The sequence below is a fragment of the Balaenoptera borealis genome (genome assembly GCF_965194805.1).
Source record: "Balaenoptera borealis genome assembly, contig: HAP1_SCAFFOLD_1415, whole genome shotgun sequence".
NCBI classification, from domain to species: Eukaryota; Metazoa; Chordata; class Mammalia; order Artiodactyla; family Balaenopteridae; genus Balaenoptera; species Balaenoptera borealis.
The window spans coordinates 46627-68668 of record NW_028122808.1 but is presented as its reverse complement, the minus strand read 5'-3'; the positions used below and the strand labels follow the sequence as shown (position 1 = coordinate 68668).

The 22042-nt window shown below is 50.2% G+C and overlaps 1 protein-coding gene and 1 pseudogene across 2 annotated transcripts in view; one reads left to right on the top strand and one right to left on the bottom strand.

The window, feature by feature from the left end:
• The window catches only part of LOC309622026 (uncharacterized protein), a gene marked incomplete at its 5' end in the record, with an annotated part of 51350 nt that overhangs the window by 14231 nt on the left and 15077 nt on the right, over nucleotides 1-22042 (top strand). The window contains 2 exons of the mRNA XM_082409240.1: nucleotides 16810-17288; nucleotides 17750-18738. Of these exons, the coding sequence (XP_082265366.1) occupies nucleotides 16810-17288; nucleotides 17750-18738 (1468 nt within the window). The remainder of the gene's footprint in view (nucleotides 1-16809; nucleotides 17289-17749; nucleotides 18739-22042) is intronic.
• On the bottom strand, nucleotides 19685-20577 carry LOC309622022 (heterogeneous nuclear ribonucleoprotein A3 pseudogene; annotated as a pseudogene). Its single transcript has 2 exons — nucleotides 19867-20577; nucleotides 19685-19809 (listed from the first exon to the last, which is right to left on the bottom strand). The product of its transcript is annotated as a heterogeneous nuclear ribonucleoprotein A3 pseudogene (transcript).

The window sequence follows — 22042 nt, the reverse complement described above, 5'->3', positions numbered from 1 at the left end:
GGCTAGGAAGGCCAAAAGAGACGTATGGATTTAGGAAAGGAAGCAGGAGCGAGGATGAAACGGCAGAAGTAAAAAGCAGGGTCAGAGGTCTGGGTTGAAAGAACACAATTGGAGTAGAGTTGAAGGTGACAGAAGATGAGTCTAGGTTTACTAGGAGAAATAGAAAAAGTCTCTCGGGGACGCTGGCCTTAAGTCTCACAACCACCAGATAGGTATTTCAGAAAACAAGAGGTTCAGGACACATCTCTGAAAGGTCTGAGTTGCCTTATTCAGGTGTGACTGTAGTGGGGGAATAGGGAAATCTACCAGAGAAGTGGCTAGGGCTCAGAGTTATCCTAGGGGCAGCTGACGACAGGGGCAGAGCCAAGGGAACTGCTGGATCAGGAGGCCCACGAACAAATCAGGGGCATAGCCGCCTGCCACTTCCCTGCCAGGAAGGAAGCCAGGTATATTACTATAACCAAGGCACACTGGGGTCTTTACTGTATGGAGAACTTGGCTCCTGCCCGCAATCCTACGGCTCGGCGTCATACACAGGAAGTCGGGCCTCTGGGCAACCAGAAATGGGAATGGGACTGAAGGAGATTCAGCCCACAAATATCCGACCACCAGCTTCCACCTCTGCAGTCTGCCACCCTGTGTCTGCTCAACGCATCACAGAAACAAGTTTTCAAGGTGAGTATAACAAACGCCAGAGAAAGTTGAAGAATGAGGTCGGCATTCAAAAATGGGGTCAAATCGACAGCTGGGAAGGGGTGTAGAGGCAGGTAGAATTTAGATCCTGAGCCTTTAATAACCACTACCTTCGCTCAGTGCCCTCTGTTTTTAGACTCTCTATGAGAACACCTAGGGCTTCCCTGGTGGCGCCGTGGTTAAGAATCCGCCTGCCAATGCAATGCGGGGGACACGGGTTCGAGCCCTGGTCTGCGAAGATCCCACATGCCGTGCAGCAACTAAGCGCATGTGCCACAACGACGGAGCCTGCATTCTAGAGCCCGTGAGCCTCAACTACCGAAGCCCACGTGCCTACAGCCCATGCTCCGCAACAAGAGAAGCCACCGCGATGAGAAGCCCGCACACCGCAACCAAGAGTAGCCCCCGCTAGCCGCCAACTAGAGAAAGCCCGTGCACAGCAATGAGAGACCCAGTGCAGCCAAAAAAATAAATACGTAGAATAAATAAGTTCAAACAGTAAATAAATACATAAACATAAATTACAAAAAAAAAGAACACCTAATGCAGGTGGGACGGTGGGAGGGCCACTGTAGAGGTCATCTATGCTACATGTACAAGAACCCCGAGAGCACACCAATCGGTACCACACTTTTCACTGCTGTAGCCGATCGTTCCCCCTGTACTGCCACACTGTAGCACTCCCTTCCCTCATCTACTGCTATAGTCTCTTCGGAAGGTGTTTCAGAACTCTTGTTATGAGAGTGCCAGTTGAACTGTCCTCACTTCCTTCATTTATACCAGGATTGAAGACCTTGTGGTCCGAGATCCTGTCCAGAGAGCAAGCAGGCTAAGACTCTGTCTTTGTTGATGTATTTCATCAGCAAGGGCTCTACCCCCTCTCCTAGTTCATGGTGTGACGTGTTCTTGGCCTCTCGGGAAAGTGGGGAGAATGGAAAGGACCCTATATGAGAATGCTAGGCTTTGTAAAACATTTCAGGTTTTTAAAAATAAGACTCATTTTGTATTGGACTTATAACAGTCCTATGAAATACAAAGCGAGCCGAGAATCAGCGACAGGAAAGGCTCACCAGTAAGAATTACAACAGTCACCGCTTACCTCGTAGCATAGGGCACCGTCCGTGATCCTTAAGAAGAGTTAGTAGAAATGCCTTGCCCATCTTGCCCCTGAACCCCTTGAAAGGTACACGACTGCTGTGTTGGTGTTTAGGGGGAGCATCTCACTTACCAGGGACTGACTTCTCCCTTGATCCCTTTGTAGGGATGGAGACCTCCCCCCTGGTGATGAAAAATTCCCTGGGATTGCAACCTCCAAGCCAGACGTTTTGTGTGACACAAAGTCAAGAACTCCCCAAGTCCTGCAGTAGCAGAAACAGCCACATACTTGAGAGTAACCCACCATCTGAACTTGGGGACATTTCAGTGACAGCTCCAGTCCAGAGTGCCAGGCGTCTCCTGGCCCTGCCTCCAGCTCCAAGCCAGGGACAAATAGAGAGTAAGCACGTGGATGATATCAAAACCAAGCTTTCAAAGCCTCTGGATGCCTACCAGATCCCAACAGAGAACCAAGATCCTCCACTACTCCCTTTAGGAATCCCTGATATTCACCAGCCGCTGGCCTGCACCGATCCCCTCAGCCAAGAGGAGCAGCCTGGTTCTGAAAATGCTGATCTGGGAGAGAACAGCCGGAGTCGTCAGGACCTAGGGACACTTGAAAATGGGATTGAACCTAGCAGTGGTCTTGCAGACATTACTACACTGGCGGAGGATATTCACCTTCCCCAGCTCTTTAATCCTTTGAAAGATCTTGATCAATCCCAAGGTCCCAACGTGATCAAAGCTAAAGACACCAGAGCCATTAAGGTGAATCCGGTGCAGGAAAAGCCAAGTGTCATAAAGGTTCCCTCTGATCAACCCAGGAAGAACAAACAGAAAGCCTCTGAGCCTATCAGTGGCGCTCCCAAGGCCAAAATCCAGCCAAAGAATCCAGAGTGCCTGTTAGGGGGAGAAGTGGTTATATGCCACGCTGCAGTCAGTGACAGGGCTCCTGTGAACACGGCCAAGCACTCTCAAGGCAAACCTCAGAAAGCTGCATCCAGAAAGATCAGCAAAACTAAGAGCCACGGGCAGGAAAAGACCAAAAGGACCAGAGGGAGAAACAAGGCTGAGGAGAACAAGCAGTCAGGGAACAAAGTCAAGGCAGAAGAGAAGCCAGCAATCCCCCACACGAAGCGAAAGGAACACCAAACTGAGCTTCTCCAACAGAGCTTTCAAAAGCCTCGAACCTCCCTTGGCGTGCGCATGCTGGAGTCTGTGAAGGTTCTTCATGCGCTGGGGAAGAAGAATGAGACGAAAACTGGGCTCTCTTCCTGTCGGCTCTTGGGAAAGTCAAGCAACCCCAAAGACCCCCAGCCACCCCCAGCTATCCAGCCATGGCGGCATACCCCACGTGAGGGGAAGGGTCCTGAGAAAACGCAAGTCCAAGCCCAGAAACCAGACAGCAGTGCTGAAACAGAGTGTCCGTCTCCAGCCCAGTATGAGCGGCCTCCTCCTGGGAAGGTCAAGTTGATACCTCTGCCTTTTTCTGCCTGGGACAAGCCTCAAGCTCGACCCGCTCCTCGGAGGCCACAGTCTCTGGCCTCACATCGGCCTGCTGGGGCTTACCGTGCCCAGCCTGGTTCTACTGACTCAGCTCAACCTGCTGCAGCCAATTCATCCCACCAGCCAGCTCCTGCCTCTTTGCCAGGCCCCGCCAAACCAGCTCAGCCAACTGTGACCAACCCAACCCAACCGGCTTGGACCAACCATACCCAGCCTCGTGTCCCTCAGTCTGCTGCTCCTAGGCCTGCACCCTCCAAAACTTCATCTGGCGCTCCTCTCCAGCGGGAGCCTGTTCCCCCTGCTGTGAATAAGCGCCAGTCCCCACCCAAGCTCCAAACCCAATTTCTACTCCAAGACTTCAGCAAGCAACGAGTTCCATGGAGGGAACCCAACGTGCCTGAGCCAGTCATGTCAAAGCCCATCGAACAAGAGCAGAGGCCAGAGCGAGAGGCCATGAAGAGGCGGGCTCAACAACAACGGGAGAATGCTGCCAGATACACCTCTTCGGGCAAGCTGCAATTTTTCACCGAGAGGGAAAACGAAATGGAAATTGCCGACTACTACGGATACGTCAAGTGAGAGCTGCTAGGATTCTTGGTGCCACCTTGGCTACCAGCTGTTCTTCCATACACAGGTAAGACAGGTATAGAACTGAATAAGTAAATGGAATACAATTAATAGACGAGTAACAAACCTTTCGAATTTTCAGATGCTGCTAACTGGGGCGTGAGAAAGGAAGGACTGAAAGTTGGATGGGAGAATGAAGGAAAGGGGTAAAAACTGAGCAAAGAGGAAGGAACTTGGCCCAGGGCTAGGAAGGCCAAAAGAGACGTATGGATTTAGGAAAGGAAGCAGGAGCGAGGATGAAACGGCAGAAGTAAAAAGCAGGGTCAGAGGTCTGGGTTGAAAGAACACAATTGGAGTAGAGTTGAAGGTGACAGAAGATGAGTCTAGGTTTACTAGGAGAAATAGAAAAAGTCTCTCGGGGACGCTGGCCTTAAGTCTCACAACCACCAGATAGGTATTTCAGAAAACAAGAGGTTCAGGACACATCTCTGAAAGGTCTGAGTTGCCTTATTCAGGTGTGAATGTAGTGGGGGAATAGGGAAATCTACCAGAGAAGTGGCTAGGGCTCAGAGTTATCCTAGGGGCAGCTGACGACAGGGGCAGAGCCAAGGGAACTGCTGGATCAGGAGGCCCACGAACAAATCAGGGGCATAGCCGCCTGCCACTTCCCTGCCAGGAAGGAAGCCAGGTATATTACTATAACCAAGGCACACTGGGGTCTTTACTGTATGGAGAACTTGGCTCCTGCCCGCAATCCTACGGCTCGGCGTCATACACAGGAAGTCGGGCCTCTGGGCAACCAGAAATGGGAATGGGACTGAAGGAGATTCAGCCCACAAATATCCGACCACCAGCTTCCACCTCTGCAGTCTGCCACCCTGTGTCTGCTCAACGCATCACAGAAACAAGTTTTCAAGGTGAGTATAACAAACGCCAGAGAAAGTTGAAGAATGAGGTCGGCATTCAAAAATGGGGTCAAATCGACAGCTGGGAAGGGGTGTAGAGGCAGGTAGAATTTAGATCCTGAGCCTTTAATAACCACTACCTTCGCTCAGTGCCCTCTGTTTTTAGACTCTCTATGAGAACACCTAGGGCTTCCCTGGTGGCGCCGTGGTTAAGAATCCGCCTGCCAATGCAATGCGGGGGACACGGGTTCGAGCCCTGGTCTGCGAAGATCCCACATGCCGTGCAGCAACTAAGCGCATGTGCCACAACGACGGAGCCTGCATTCTAGAGCCCGTGAGCCTCAACTACCGAAGCCCACGTGCCTACAGCCCATGCTCCGCAACAAGAGAAGCCACCGCGATGAGAAGCCCGCACACCGCAACCAAGAGTAGCCCCCGCTAGCCGCCAACTAGAGAAAGCCCGTGCACAGCAATGAGAGACCCAGTGCAGCCAAAAAAATAAATACGTAGAATAAATAAGTTCAAACAGTAAATAAATACATAAACATAAATTACAAAAAAAAAGAACACCTAATGCAGGTGGGACGGTGGGAGGGCCACTGTAGAGGTCATCTATGCTACATGTACAAGAACCCCGAGAGCACACCAATCGGTACCACACTTTTCACTGCTGTAGCCGATCGTTCCCCCTGTACTGCCACACTGTAGCACTCCCTTCCCTCATCTACTGCTATAGTCTCTTCGGAAGGTGTTTCAGAACTCTTGTTATGAGAGTGCCAGTTGAACTGTCCTCACTTCCTTCATTTATACCAGGATTGAAGACCTTGTGGTCCGAGATCCTGTCCAGAGAGCAAGCAGGCTAAGACTCTGTCTTTGTTGATGTATTTCATCAGCAAGGGCTCTACCCCCTCTCCTAGTTCATGGTGTGACGTGTTCTTGGCCTCTCGGGAAAGTGGGGAGAATGGAAAGGACCCTATATGAGAATGCTAGGCTTTGTAAAACATTTCAGGTTTTTAAAAATAAGACTCATTTTGTATTGGACTTATAACAGTCCTATGAAATACAAAGCGAGCCGAGAATCAGCGACAGGAAAGGCTCACCAGTAAGAATTACAACAGTCACCGCTTACCTCGTAGCATAGGGCACCGTCCGTGATCCTTAAGAAGAGTTAGTAGAAATGCCTTGCCCATCTTGCCCCTGAACCCCTTGAAAGGTACACGACTGCTGTGTTGGTGTTTAGGGGGAGCATCTCACTTACCAGGGACTGACTTCTCCCTTGATCCCTTTGTAGGGATGGAGACCTCCCCCCTGGTGATGAAAAATTCCCTGGGATTGCAACCTCCAAGCCAGACGTTTTGTGTGACACAAAGTCAAGAACTCCCCAAGTCCTGCAGTAGCAGAAACAGCCACATACTTGAGAGTAACCCACCATCTGAACTTGGGGACATTTCAGTGACAGCTCCAGTCCAGAGTGCCAGGCGTCTCCTGGCCCTGCCTCCAGCTCCAAGCCAGGGACAAATAGAGAGTAAGCACGTGGATGATATCAAAACCAAGCTTTCAAAGCCTCTGGATGCCTACCAGATCCCAACAGAGAACCAAGATCCTCCACTACTCCCTTTAGGAATCCCTGATATTCACCAGCCGCTGGCCTGCACCGATCCCCTCAGCCAAGAGGAGCAGCCTGGTTCTGAAAATGCTGATCTGGGAGAGAACAGCCGGAGTCGTCAGGACCTAGGGACACTTGAAAATGGGATTGAACCTAGCAGTGGTCTTGCAGACATTACTACACTGGCGGAGGATATTCACCTTCCCCAGCTCTTTAATCCTTTGAAAGATCTTGATCAATCCCAAGGTCCCAACGTGATCAAAGCTAAAGACACCAGAGCCATTAAGGTGAATCCGGTGCAGGAAAAGCCAAGTGTCATAAAGGTTCCCTCTGATCAACCCAGGAAGAACAAACAGAAAGCCTCTGAGCCTATCAGTGGCGCTCCCAAGGCCAAAATCCAGCCAAAGAATCCAGAGTGCCTGTTAGGGGGAGAAGTGGTTATATGCCACGCTGCAGTCAGTGACAGGGCTCCTGTGAACACGGCCAAGCACTCTCAAGGCAAACCTCAGAAAGCTGCATCCAGAAAGATCAGCAAAACTAAGAGCCACGGGCAGGAAAAGACCAAAAGGACCAGAGGGAGAAACAAGGCTGAGGAGAACAAGCAGTCAGGGAACAAAGTCAAGGCAGAAGAGAAGCCAGCAATCCCCCACACGAAGCGAAAGGAACACCAAACTGAGCTTCTCCAACAGAGCTTTCAAAAGCCTCGAACCTCCCTTGGCGTGCGCATGCTGGAGTCTGTGAAGGTTCTTCATGCGCTGGGGAAGAAGAATGAGACGAAAACTGGGCTCTCTTCCTGTCGGCTCTTGGGAAAGTCAAGCAACCCCAAAGACCCCCAGCCACCCCCAGCTATCCAGCCATGGCGGCATACCCCACGTGAGGGGAAGGGTCCTGAGAAAACGCAAGTCCAAGCCCAGAAACCAGACAGCAGTGCTGAAACAGAGTGTCCGTCTCCAGCCCAGTATGAGCGGCCTCCTCCTGGGAAGGTCAAGTTGATACCTCTGCCTTTTTCTGCCTGGGACAAGCCTCAAGCTCGACCCGCTCCTCGGAGGCCACAGTCTCTGGCCTCACATCGGCCTGCTGGGGCTTACCGTGCCCAGCCTGGTTCTACTGACTCAGCTCAACCTGCTGCAGCCAATTCATCCCACCAGCCAGCTCCTGCCTCTTTGCCAGGCCCCGCCAAACCAGCTCAGCCAACTGTGACCAACCCAACCCAACCGGCTTGGCCCAACCATACCCAGCCTCGTGTCCCTCAGTCTGCTGCTCCTAGGCCTGCACCCTCCAAAACTTCATCTGGCGCTCCTCTCCAGCGGGAGCCTGTTCCCCCTGCTGTGAATAAGCGCCAGTCCCCACCCAAGCTCCAAACCCAATTTCTACTCCAAGACTTCAGCAAGCAACGAGTTCCATGGAGGGAACCCAACGTGCCTGAGCCAGTCATGTCAAAGCCCATCGAACAAGAGCAGAGGCCAGAGCGAGAGGCCATGAAGAGGCGGGCTCAACAACAACGGGAGAATGCTGCCAGATACACCTCTTCGGGCAAGCTGCAATTTTTCACCGAGAGGGAAAACGAAATGGAAATTGCCGACTACTACGGATACGTCAAGTGAGAGCTGCTAGGATTCTTGGTGCCACCTTGGCTACCAGCTGTTCTTCCATACACAGGTAAGACAGGTATAGAACTGAGTAAGTAAATGGAATACAATTAATAGACGAGTAACAAACCTTTCGAATTTTCAGATGCTGCTAACTGGGGCGTGAGAAAGGAAGGACTGAAAGTTGGATGGGAGAATGAAGGAAAGGGGTAAAAACTGAGCAAAGAGGAAGGAACTTGGCCCAGGGCTAGGAAGGCCAAAAGAGACGTATGGATTTAGGAAAGGAAGCAGGAGCGAGGATGAAATGGCAGAAGTAAAAAGCAGGGTCAGAGGTCTGGGTTGAAAGAACACAATTGGAGTAGAGTTGAAGGTGACAGAAGATGAGTCTAGGTTTACTAGGAGAAATAGAAAAAGTCTCTCGGGGACGCTGGCCTTAAGTCTCACAACCACCAGATAGGTATTTCAGAAAACAAGAGGTTCAGGACACATCTCTGAAAGGTCTGAGTTGCCTTATTCAGGTGTGACTGTAGTGGGGGAATAGGGAAATCTACCAGAGAAGTGGCTAGGGCTCAGAGTTATCCTAGGGGCAGCTGACGACAGGGGCAGAGCCAAGGGAACTGCTGGATCAGGAGGCCCACGAACAAAGCAGGGGCATAGCCGCCTGTCACTTCCCTGCCAGGAAGGAAGCCAGGTATATTACTATAACCAAGGCACACTGGGGTCTTTACTGTATGGAGAACTTGGCTCCTGCCCGCAATCCTACGGCTCGGCGTCACACACAGGAAGTAGGGCCTCTGGGCAACCAGAAATGGGAATGGGACTGAAGGAGATTCAGCCCACAAATATCCGACCACCAGCTTCCACCTCTGCAGTCTGCCACCCTGTGTCTGCTCAACGCATCACAGAAACAAGTTTTCAAGGTGAGTATACAGACGGCAGAGAAAAGTTGAACAATGAGGTCAGCATTCAAAAATGGGGTCAAATCGACAGCTGGGAAGGGGTGTAGAGACAGGTAGAATTTAGATCCTGAGCCTTTAATAACCACTACCTTCTCTCAGTGCTCTCTGTTTTTAGACTCTATATGAGAACACCTAGGGCTTCCCTGGTGGCGCCTGCCAATGCAGGGGACACGGGTTCGAGCCCTGGTCTGCGAAGATCCCACATGCCGTGCAGCAACTAAGCGCATGTGCCACAACGACGGAGCCTGCATTCTAGAGCCCGTGAGCCTCAACTACCGAAGCCCACGTGCCTACAGCCCATGCTCCGCAACAAGAGAAGCCACCGCGATGAGATGCCCGCACACCGCAACCGAGAGTAGCCCCCGCTAGCCGCCAACTAGAGAAAGCCCGTGCACAGCAATGAGAGACCCAGTGCGGCCAAAAAAATAAATACGTAGAATAAATAAGTTCAAACAGTAAATAAATACATAAACATAAATTACAAAAAAAAAGAACACCTAATGCAGGTGGGAAGGTGCGAGGGCCACTGTAGAGGTCATCTATGCTACATGTACAAGAACCCCGAGAGCACACCAATCGGTACCACACTTTTCACTGCTGTAGCCGATCATTCCCCCTGTACTGCCACACTGTAGCACTCCCTTCCCTCATCTACTGCTATAGTCTCTTTGGAAGGTGTTTCCGAACTCTTGTTATCAGAGTGCCAGTTGAACTGTCCTCACTTCCTTCATTTATACCAGGATTGAAGACCTTGTGGTCCGAGATCCTGTCCAGAGAGCAAGCAGGCTAAGACTCTGTCTTTGTTGATGTATTTCATCAGCAAGGGCTCTACCCCCTCTCCTAGTTCATGGTGTGACGTGTTCTTGGCCTCTCGGGAAAGTGGGGAGAATGGAAAGGACCCTATATGAGAATGCTAGGCTCTGTAAAACATTTCAGGTTTTTAAAAATAAGACTCATTTTGTATTGGACTGACAACAGTCCTATGAAATACAAAGAAAGCCGAGAATCAGTGACAGGAAAGGATCACCAGTAAGAACTACAGCAGTCACCGCTTACCTCGTAGCATAGGGCACTGTCCGTGATCCTTAAGAAGAGTTAGTAGAAATGCCTTGCCCATCTTGCCCCTGAACCCCTTGAAAGGTACACGACTGCTGTGTTGGTGTTTAGGGGGAGCATCTCACTTACCAGGGACTGACTTCTCCCTTGATTCCTCTGTAGTGATGGAGACTTCCCCGCTGATGAAAAATTCCCTGGGATTGCAACCTCCAAGCCAGACAGCTTTCCTATGGAATGACAGAGAACTTGTCAAGGTGAAACACCAGTCTGCGGGAGAAAGGGAGGAAGAGAATGATGGAAATCGTTTCTGGGAAACTATTTTTACATTATGTGTTGTTTGTTCCCGGTAAATAAACTGAAATCTTCTTAACAGTAAAACAAAATCTAAACCACTAAAGCCAATAATACAGGAGTATAACGTTTGAAAAAAATTTCTTTGGCTGCGCAGCATGTGGGATCTTAGCTCCCCAACCAGGGATTGAACCCACGCCTGCTGCATTGGAAGCGCAGAGTCTTCACCACGGGACCACCGGGGAAGTCCCAGGACTATCACTTTTAAAGGAGAAGGTACAAACCCCTCGGTTCTATGAACTGGAGATTTTTAGTAAGAAGTCAATATATTTGTTGTTAGGCACATTTTATGTTAGGCTGTCGCCCTGCACAGGATGCAGGCGCCTTGAAAATGGAAGTCATATCCCTCTATAGTACGTCCCTCTTCTTTCTGCTTTGCAGTTTGCTGCTCCACTTGTTCAACCCCACCTAGTAATAACCTATACTTCCCTTGTTCCTGTTTTCCCATCTGGAAAACAGACAAAAGGCAACCAAACAACGCAAAGGTCTCAACAAATAAGGGATATCCAAAACCAGAGATGGCCAGAACTTCTGTACCCCTGATGAAATAGTCCTCATACAAAACCTGATAATCAAATTCCTTAATGCTAGGAATCACAGTGAAAAATAGTATCTGAACTGACTTCTGTCAGATGAGTGAGAACTAAGGTTAATTCAGTGTATCTGAAGCATAGAAAGTGAGGGCAAAAGTGGCACAAGATGGGGCTAAAGCAGAGAGGATTCTAGACCACGCAGAGTCTTAAAGGCCAACACTGTGTTTTCTATTCTCAAAACAATGCTTGTGAGCGATGTTTATGAGCAACGTTCCAACTTGCTTTGAAGGTTTCTTGTGTGAAGAGTGGATTGGAAGGAAACAAGATATATGGACACCAGTTAGGACCTAATCGCAACAGACAGGCAAGTTCAGTATTAGGAAGTTGAGGAAGAGCTGGCTGACAGATTCCAAAGAAATTCAGGAGATGAACTGAAGCGGGCTTAATGGGGTAGGAGATGGAGGAAAGGAAGGTCTTAGGGAATTAAAGGGTTTACTGCACACATGAGCAAAGTCTCAAAATTAATCATTTGAACGTACAGAGGTAGATCTCTCAAATGACTCCGGTTAGGAAGCAACGGTACGCCCTTTAGAATTCCTACAGACAACACAAATCAACTGTTTCGATGGAAAATTCGGCGGGACCGGTGCGTTTTTTCACTCCAACTTAGCTCCAGTTCCTATTACTCACATCTTCTGTGCCAAAACAACACAGCTGGAGGAACTGAAGGGGATTCCGTTTTGGTAATTAAGGAGTGTCCCCAACACTGACAGTCCCATCTTAAAAAGCACTCCCTCTGCATTTTACCCGAGGAGCAATGGCCAGAGCCTCCCTTTGAAAACGATGGGCAGAAATGAGAACATCACACACTGTCCCTTTCAGCTACTGTGAACTGAGCCGCGAGACGACCAATACCCCCTGGCACAGCGCGGACGGGCCAGCGCGCGGGGGCAACAGGGACAGGAGACAGCACAAGAGACGAAGCCCAGGCCCAGGGGCCAAGGCCTATTACCTTTCCGGCATGTGCAAAACATAAAACAGAAGCAATATTGTAACAAATTCATTAAAGACTTAAGAAAAAAACAAAAATCAGATGCTAAAGTGCCTACTCTAACCACTATACTATATTGCTTCTATAAAACAAGCACTAAACCTCAGATACAGAAAAAAACCCTTTTCGTGTCCTCACACCTAGGTCAAAATTACAAAGCGTTAATTCAGGAGACAGAAAGGGAAGGAATAAATCTGAATGAATCTGAGTCAGAACACAGTGCTATATAACCTTAGGCAAATTCCACAATACCCATGCCTCAACATGGCAAATTCCACAATACCCATGCCTCAACCTCCCTATCTATAAAGGAGTTAACCACACCAGCGCTAACCATTACTTGCCTCCTGGTAGCTTGTGAGTGTTAATTAATATTTGTAATAAATACACAGATCATCAGTTGAAAGAAACAAGGAAAACTACAGCGTTATTATTATTGCCTTGTTGCTAGAGCTAAACACCACAAATCAACATAAATAACTTATGTACACCAAGAATGTAGGGTTTGAATATGTACTTTGAAAGGCCATCATATAATTAGTTGTTTCACCTCTAATTGCTTTTCCTTTTTTTTTTTTTTGAATTTAAAAAAGCAATACAGGGACTTCCCTGGTGGTTCAGTGGTAAAGAATCCGTCCTGCAATGCAGGGGACGCGGGTTCGATTCCCGGTCGGGGAACTAAGATCCCACATGCCGCGGGGCAACTAAGCCCTCGCACCAAACTACTGAGCTCGCACACCTCAATGAGGTAGCCCACGTGCAGCAAACTACAGAGCCCACGCGCTCTGGAGCCTGCACGCCACAACTACAGAGCCCACGTGCCACAACTAGAGAGAGAAAACCCGCACGCCACAACTAGAGAGAAGCTCTCATGCTGCAACGAAGAGCCCGTGCGCCGCAACGACAATAAAGATCCCACATGCCTTAACGAAGGTCCCGCGTGCCGCAACTAAGACCCAATACAGCCAATCAACCAATCAATCAATCAAGTGGGGCGGGGGGAGCAATACAGGAATTTCCCTGGCAGTCCAGTGGTTAAGACTCCAAGCTCCCAATGCAGGGGGCACGGGCTCGATCCCTGATTGGGGAACCAAGATCCCACATGTGGCACAGCGTAGCCGAAAAAAAAACAAAAAAAGCAACACATACCCTACGGCATTTATCCCAGAGAACGCATGTTCGCACAAAAAAAGGTACACAAATGTCCACAGCATCTCTATCAGTAATAGTCAGGAAATGGCAAAAAAAACTCAGATGTTCTTCAATGGGCAAGTGATTAAACAAACTGAAGTACAGCCAAACCATGGAATACTACTCAGCAATTAAAAAGAAAGCGGCACTGGGACCTCTCTGGTGTTCCAGTGGTTAAGACTCTGCACTCTCAATGCAGGGGGCCCAGGTTCCATCCCTGGTCAGGGAACTAGATCCCGCATGCTGCAACTAAAGACCCGCACAGCCAAATAAATAAATAAATAAATATTTTTTTTAAAAAAGAGGAGCACTGTTGATTCATGCAATTTGGATGACTCTCCAGGGAATTACACTGATTGAAAAAGGCCAATCCAAAAGGTTGCATACTGGGAATTCCCTGGCGGTCCAGTGTTTAGCACTCAGCACTTTCACTACCTGGGCTGGGTTCAATCCTTGGTCGGGGAACTAAGATCGCACAACCGGCAGCGCAGCCAAAAAAAAATTTTTTTTACTTAAAAAAAAAAAAAGGTTACACACTATATGATTTTATTCACATAACATTCTTTTTTTTTTAATTAATTAGTTAATTTATTTTATTTTTGGCTGCGTTGGGTCTTCGTTGCTGCGTGTGGGCTTTCTCTAGTTGCGGCGAGCGGGGGCTACTCTTTGTTGCAGTGTGCGGGCTTCTCGCTGCGGTGGCTTCTCTTGTTGCAGAGCACGGGCTCTAGGCACGCGGGCTTCAGTAGTTGTGGCACGTGGGCTCAGTAGTTGTGGCTCCCGGGCTCTAAAGCGCAGGCTCAGTCGTTGTGGCGCATGGGCTTAGTTGCTCCGCGGCATGTGGGATCTTCCCGGACAAGGGATCAAACCCATGTCCCCTGCAATGGCAGGCAGATTCTTAACCGCTGCGCCACCAGGGAAGTCCCACATAACATTCTTGAAATGACAGGTTGCCAGGGACAGATAGGGCCGGGGGAGTGGGAGACGGGCCATCTTCCCCAGGGGGTATTTTCCCTTGATCATCTGCACAAAAACTTTATTGCAACTTTATCCACTGCACTATCAGATCATTATGATTTGGTGGGGAGTGGGGGAGCAGCAGTGGCTATAAAATGGCATCAGGAGAGATCCTGTGGGATGGAAATGTTCTCTATCTTGACTGTGTCAATGGCAATACCCAGGTTGTGACAGTATACTATGATTCTGTAAGATGTTACCATTGGGGAAAACTGGGTAAAGGACACGCAGGAGCTATCGCACTATTATTTCTTACAACTGCATGTAAACCTACAATAATCTGTACACAAAAAGTTTAATCAGAAATGAAGGCAACACATGCCTCTTGTAACAAGTAAAACAATAGTCTGTGGTCAGTCTCTTTCTCTACCCGTCCCATTCCCTCCCTCTTGAGATAACCATGCAAACTCACTGCTCATACAAACAGGCATGCATTTAATACTTTCTGTTTACTGTATCAAAATGGGATCATACATACTACATATTACCCTGCAGCCTACCTTCTTCACCCATCATCCCTATATCATAGAGAGCTTAAAAAAAAAAAAATTTTTTTTTAAGTGCCAAGCAGGATGGCAGGTATAGAAAATTTTCTGACTAGGGCAAATCTGACAAATGTTTACCGTGCTAATGTGCCATAGCTCAGCCAGGTGCATTCAGTGAGAGCACAATATGCAAGTAGCATTCTAAAGAGATCTGCAAAAAATGCAAGGTCTTCAGCAGCTCTTCGAGGATCCCATCCCCCTCTCTGCCTCCTCCATGGAACCATCCCATGGAGGTTGAACAGTTTAACTCCATTTGCCCCTCCTGCTGTTTGTGCTTTCGTTGTATACTTCTGTTCTACATCTCCACAAGACATTATTACTGTCACTTATTTACAAAATAACATATAAATATAAAGGTGTATGTACCTGGGTATATGTACATGTATATATTAGACACACACACACTTTAAGTGCTCTTTGTTCTTTCCTGCAGTTGTGTTCTTTTTTTTGGGGGGGGGGGGCAAGTTTTTATATTGGTAAAGTTCTGTACTACTAGAAATATAAGATTTGAAAAGAAAAGTGAGACTTGAGGATCATCTGTGGAGCTTATCCTCATTCTCCTGCTGACGCATTATGTGTTTATAATTTGAGAACTGCAGATAAATACAAACTGGTCTTCTCCATACTTGCTCACTAAGGAATTCCTCATTTCTAGGAAACGTCTATTTCAAGGAAAGGAAACAAACAAAAACACCTAGTGCACTAGATGATTAAAAGGTACACATTTTATAGCCTGAGTTCGAGAAAAAAATTACCCAAGAAACGGCCTTTTTCCCTAGGAGCCAGCTTCTACTAGGGGAGTCTAGGGTTCTCTAGGCAAAGAAAAAAAACTTGCCAGTTTAAACAGAATAACAGAAACGTTCAGCCAATCAAATATACAGAACTCATCACTTGCAGTGAGGAATGAAAGGCCTGTATCAACAGAAAAAATAAATGGCACCGGCAACGTCTGCAACAGAAAACAAACAGGAAATCCTTTAAAAAGCCAAAATTGCAAAGACAGACGAACAGGGTATGAAATTACACGCCGGGCAATGCACCTGTTAAAGGAAAAGAGGCGCACACCAAGTCTGAAGTCTTAAGAATTCGGTGTTTAACACTACTTCTGCATGCTGCCCAGCAGAAAACTCGGGTCCTGGCTTAATCCACAACGCACACTTCATTTAAGGAGGTGAACTGCTTGGTCTGACTCAGTTTCTTATTCTGTAAAATGAATGCAACACAGCTGTCGTGAGTCCCCAAAGAATTCTGCACAAACGCTTTGTAACTCCAAAGTGCTGTGCAAATCAGAGCAGCCCTTCTCTCCTTCACATTCGTTGGACTTAGAATTTCAGAAGTTTAGCTGAAAATACAGACGACTCGGAAGCAAGGGACTGAGAGTGGCCCACACAGGTGGAAAGAAATGCAGAAACTGGAGCACCTCATACAAACCGCAAGAGACCACGTTCACGTGCACACGTTATCAGTAACAGAAAACGCCACCGGTAGCAACTGTAAACCACTGAGAGGACCAGCAACGACATGTGTCCAAATCCAGCCGGCAGCACAGCCTCGTCGGCGGCAATGCCTTAAACACAGCTCCCCGCACTCCGCGGCCTAACAAGATCCACTTTTTCCAAAAAGTTTAGCAACTTGCCAAGTACACTGGCGTAGTTCACCTTTTTTAATTGCTAAGCAAACATGCAGGGGAGTTGAGACAATCAAGGGAATGTTCAGCCTTCCTCAAAAATAAGATCCAGGAAATTCACGTTTTGCTTGAACAGTTTCATGTCTAAAACTGATCACAAACCTCTGTTTGATGTTGTTTTCTCGCTGCTGGCCAATGAGCCCGGGAAAAAGAACCAATTCTTTCAAACAGGGAGGGCTCTCTGCACTCTTCAGCTAAACCAGCGAGGCTTTACCACCGTCACGTTTAAAATAATGAGGAGGATGCCTCCATAGAGTTTACCGGGCTGCGCTAATCACGAGGGGCCTCGGGCGCCCAGGGCGGATCCCAGCGCCGGTGGCCGCGGGACCGGACGCCCTCCCCGGGACCCCCCCAGGACCCCCTCCCCGGGACGCGGCCGCGGGACAGGACGCCCCCCAGAACCCCTGCCCGGGACGCAGCTGCGGGACAGGACGCCCCCCAGACCCCTGCCCGGGACGCAGCTGCGGGACAGGACGCCCCCCAGAACCCCTGCCCGGGACGCGGCCGCGGGACACGAAGCTCCCCCCTCCCCAGGAACCCCTCCCCAGAGCGCGGGCCTCGCCGCCGTCTCGCAGCACCCGCCGCGCTCACCGCGGGCCGGGAGCCCCCTCAGGCCGACTGGCCCCCGCCCGCCGCCCGGCCTCCCTCCGGCCCGCGCCGCCCGCCGCGCTCACCGCGTTTTTCTTCTGCACCATCTTGTCCATCTTCTTGGCAATGCGGACCACCTCGTCCTCCATGGCCCTGGCAGGCCTGCCCCGCGCCGGGCCGCGGGGGACGGGAAACGAGCGGAGCTGGCCGGGCGGCAGGTAAGCCCAGGCGTCGGCGAGGGCCCTCACCAGGCGTCACCGAGGCGCTTCTTCACTCACGACGACTGCGACGGCGGGGGCGGCGGCGGCGGCGGCGCTCCTCCCACGCAGGCAGCGCCAATCGAGCTCCCAGCTCGCGGCGGCGACGGCGGCGGCGCTCCTCCCACGCAGGCAGCGCCAATCGAGCTCCCAGCTCGCGGCGGCGACGGCGGCGGCGCTCCTCCCACGCAGGCAGCGCCAATCGAGCTCCCAGCTCGCGGCCGCGGCGGCGCTCCTCCCCCGCAGGCAGCGCCAATCGAGCTCCCAGCTCGCGGCGGCGACGGCGGCGGCGCTCCTCCCACGCAGGCAGCGCCAATCGAGCTCCCAGCTCGCGGCGGCGGCGGCGGCGGCGGCGGCGCTCCTCCCCCGCAAGCAGCGCCAATCCAGCTCGCGGCGGCGGCGGCGGCGGCGGCGGCGCTCCTCCCCCGCAGGCAGCGACAATCGAGCTCCCAGCTCGCGGCGGCGACGGCGGCGCTCCTCCCCCGCAGGGAGCGCCAGTCGAGCTCCCAGCTCGCGGCGGCGGCGGCGGCGCTCCTCCCCCGCAGGCAGCGCCAACCGAGCTCCCAGCTCGCGGCGGCGACGGCGGCGGCGCTCCTCCCACGCAGGCAGCGCCAATCGAGCTCCCAGCTCGCGGCGGCGGCGCTCCTCCCCCGCAGGCAGCGCCAATCGAGCTCCCAGCTCGTGGCGGCGGCGGCGGCGGCGGCGGCGGCGCTCCTCCCCCGCAGGGCAGCGCCAATCGAGCTCCCAGTTCGCGGCGGCGGCGGCGGCGCTCCTCCCCCGCAGGCAGTGCCAAGCGAGCTCCCAGCTCGCGGCGGCGGCGCTCCTCCCCCGCAGGCAGCGACAATCGAGCTCCCGGCTCGCGGCGGCGACGGCGGCGCTCCTCCCCCGCAGGCAGCGCCAATCGAGCTCCCAGCTCGCGGCGGCGACGGCGGCGGCGCTCCACCCCCGCAGGCAGCGCCAATCGAGCTCCCAGCTCGCGGCGGCGACGGCGGCGGCGCTCCTCCCCCGCAGGGAGCGCCAGTCGAGCTCCCAGCTCGCGGCGGCGGCGGCGGCGCTCCTCCCCCGCAGGCAGCGCCAATGGAGCTCCCAGCTCGCGGCGGCGGCGGCGCTCCTCCCCCGCAGGCAGCGCCAAACGAGCTCCCAGCTCGCGGCGGCGGCCGCGGCGGCGCTCCTCCCCCGCAGGCAGCGCCAATCCAGCTCGCGGCGGCGGCGGCGGCGGCGGCGCTCCTCCCCCGCAGGCAGTGCCAAGCGAGCTCCCAGCTCGCGGCGGCGGCGCTCCTCCCCCGCAGGCAGCGACAATCGAGCTCCCGGCTCGCGGCGGCGACGGCGGCGCTCCTCCCCCGCAGGGAGCGCCAGTCGAGCTCCCAGCTCGCGGCGGCGGCGCTCCTCCCCCGCAGGCAGCGACAATCGAGCTCCCGGCTCGCGGCGGCGGCGGCGGCGCTCCTCCCCCGCAGGGAGCGCCAATCGAGCTCCCAGCTCGCGGCGGCGGCGGCAGCGCTCCTCCCCCGCAGGCAGCGCCAATCGCGCTCCCAGCTCTGTTCTTTTGTTGTTTTTTTTTTTGAATTCTGAGATTTTTCATTTGAAGTAAATCTTAAAGCTATTAAATTCACAAATATGCTAATTTAAATACCCAATTCTATTATCTAAAACACACATTGCAAACATACAAATATCTATTCTCTCCACATGTCAGAGCCCATTCATTTCATGGTTTGGAAATGGGGAGAATAGATCCCCTTAAACTGCAAGTCAGCAGGTGTTTCTTTACAGTTAACTTTAGCAAAATTCATACAAAATATTAATGAACAATGATCTTCTTTACTTGTTAACTCACAAGGAAACACCTTCAAAACTGCATTTTGTTAAAGTTTCTGTACTAAAATGTAGAAAAACTGAACTACACAAATATTGAAAAGTTTAAAATTCCTTAATTTTTTATTCCTGGTACCACTACCACAATTTACAGGGCAATATACCTGATGTAATGAAAAGAAAAAGACAAAGCTACAACAGATAAAAGACCTCAGGAATGTACATCTAATTGACCCTCCGTTGCATGAATCAATAGCTGCACTTTTTGCAAACTGTGGCTAGGACAGTCCTGAACAAGAAGGGTTTCCTGTTTAAGCTGCAGTAACTTTTCTGACTATGGATCATCGTTCCTTCTGCGGCAGGTTTTTACAGTTCCTCTAATGCATTTGGGACGACTGTCTCAAAGTAACCTGCAGCTTTCCTGACAACTCCTCGCTCTCTCTCCTGCTAAGAACTGTAGCCCTTTTCTTCTGAGTTTTGAGAACCTTCTGCTACCATATCCACCACTTCCACCACCAGATCCATAACCACCACCATAGGGACTTCCCGAGCTTCTTCCACCAAAACTGCCCCCCTTCATGGGTCCATAATTTGATTGCTGTTGTCCACTATAATTTCCAAAATCATTATAGCTCCCACCACCACCACCATAGTTACCTCCAAAATTTCCTCCTTCATTGTAAGCATCATATCCTCCACCACCGCCACCATATCCACCATCTTGGTTTCCATATCCTGGTCCACCACCACCATAGCCTCCTCTACTACTGTAACCAGGACCACCACCATCGTTACCACCGTCGCCTCCAAATCCGTTTTATCCACCATCACCTCCTCCATAACTACCTCTGCTGCCACCACCTCCACCACCATAGCCTCCTCTTCCACCAAAGTTTCCACCACGGCCAAAGTTACCTCCACCACCTCCAAAGTTTCCTCCACGACCCATAAAGTTGCCAGATCCACCTCCACGACCTCTCTGTGATCCAGCAGATTGCATTTCTTGTTTAGAAAGGGCCTTTTTCACTTACAATTATGCCCATTAATAGTGTGGTATTTCTGAACAACAATTTTATCAACTGTATCATGATCATCAAAAGTTACAAAAGCAAATCCTCTCTTTTTTCCACTCTGCCTGTCTTCCATAACTCCTATGGTTTCAATCTTGCCATACTTTTCAAAGTAGTCTCTCGAATTACATTCTTCTGTATCTTCTTTAATACCACCAACAAAAATTTTCTTCACTGTTAGACGGGCACCAGGCTTTACAGAATCCTCTCTAGAAACAGCTCTCTTTGGTTCCACTACACGCCCATCAACCTTGTGTGGTCGAGCACACATTGCTGCATCCACCTCTTCAACCCAAGAGTAAGTCACAAAACCAAAGCCCCTGGAACGGTTTGTCTGGGGGTCTCTCATCACCACACAATCTGTAAGTGTGCCCCATTTCTCAAAATGTTCTCTTAAGCTATCGTCTGTAGTTTCAAAGCTCAGACCACCAATAAACAGTTTTCTCAACTGTTCTGGTTCCTTTGGATCATGGCCCTCCTCCCCCCGGCGGCGGCGGCGGCCGGAGTCGGGCTGGGGGCGACCGGGCGGCGGTTTTACCTCCGTTTTGAGACCGGACTCGCCTCTTCCAACTCGAGTTCAATATGGGACCGAGAGCCCAGCTCTGTTCTATGTTGGGCCATTTTACTTCAGCCCAAAAAAATTTCTTCTAGTATTCCCTAAGGTCTGCTGGGGATCAGTTTTCTTATTTTTCATTTATCTGTATTTGATTTTTTAAAATTGATTCCAATTTTCTGTTGAGATTCTCCATATTTTAATCTATTAATCCCCATCTTTTACTCTCAATATAGTCATTTTAAAGTTCTGTGCTAACTCCAGAATCTGAATTCCCTCTAAATCAATTTTTCTTGGTTTTTTTTTTTTTTTTTTTTTTTGTCTTAAGTTTTAGTCACTTTTTCCTGCTTCAGGAATTTCATAATTTTTGATTGTGTGCTGGACGTGGTGAATAAAAAATTCATAGAGACTGAAGATGCTATTACTTTGCACCAGAGAAGATTTACCCTTTTCTCTGTTAATCAGAGTGGCTGATCATTTCAGTCATTTCAGGAATTTTACTAGGTCAGAACTGGGTTGGAGCTTTAGTTGTCTCATCCTACCTATGATTTTTCCTAATTTGTGGCCTCCCTGGATTTTTGCTGTGAGCCTGACAGGTCTTTGATTCTTCAATAAATACAGTCAGTTATTGACTTCAGTCTTTCAGATGTTTGAATTCAGCTCTTTAGGCTCTCAGTTCTCACAGCTTCAGAGTATGGCAAATGTAAGGAGAGACCAGCTATGTATTTGTTGCCGTTACACTTTCTCAGTGAAAATTTGTCTCATAAACACTGAAACATTGCAGATGACTTCACTTTTTCTGACTCAGCCCCCTTCTTGGGGATGGCACTTCTGGGTTTTTACTGTGAGTCTGGTAGGTCTCTAATTCCTCACTTTGGAAAGTTCTCTCCCTCAGGCATTAGGTATTTAGCTTCCTGCTTTATATAGGTTCAAAAACTGGCAAATGTCTTGAAGAGGAGACCTAATGATTGTCACAGGCCCCTTTATCTAGCGGGATTTGGTTTGTTAGTGCCATGACTGTGCAGGAAATTTCACTCTGCTTTCTTGGCTCAGTCCCCCATCATCCTATACCACCCTGACACTAAGGAAATGTCCTGTGGGGGAAATCGGCTTGACATTCTGCTAGATTTCACTCCATCATGCCAGCAAGTGAGTTCATCAAAAGATATGGTGATTTCTCTTTTCCAGTGGAGTATGTCTCCCTACACCAAACCCCTGCTCCAAATCTCTAAATGTCCCTCTCTAGCATATTAGTTGATATTGTTTCTTGATTGCTTCCTTAGCTCGATGATCTTTTATTCAAGTTTGTTTGCTCGTTGCAGCAGGAGTGATGGCCTGTGCCTACCTAGTGCAGGCATATTATTATGGAGATATGGCTTTGGTCCCAGACACCACAATAAGGAGAATATCATAA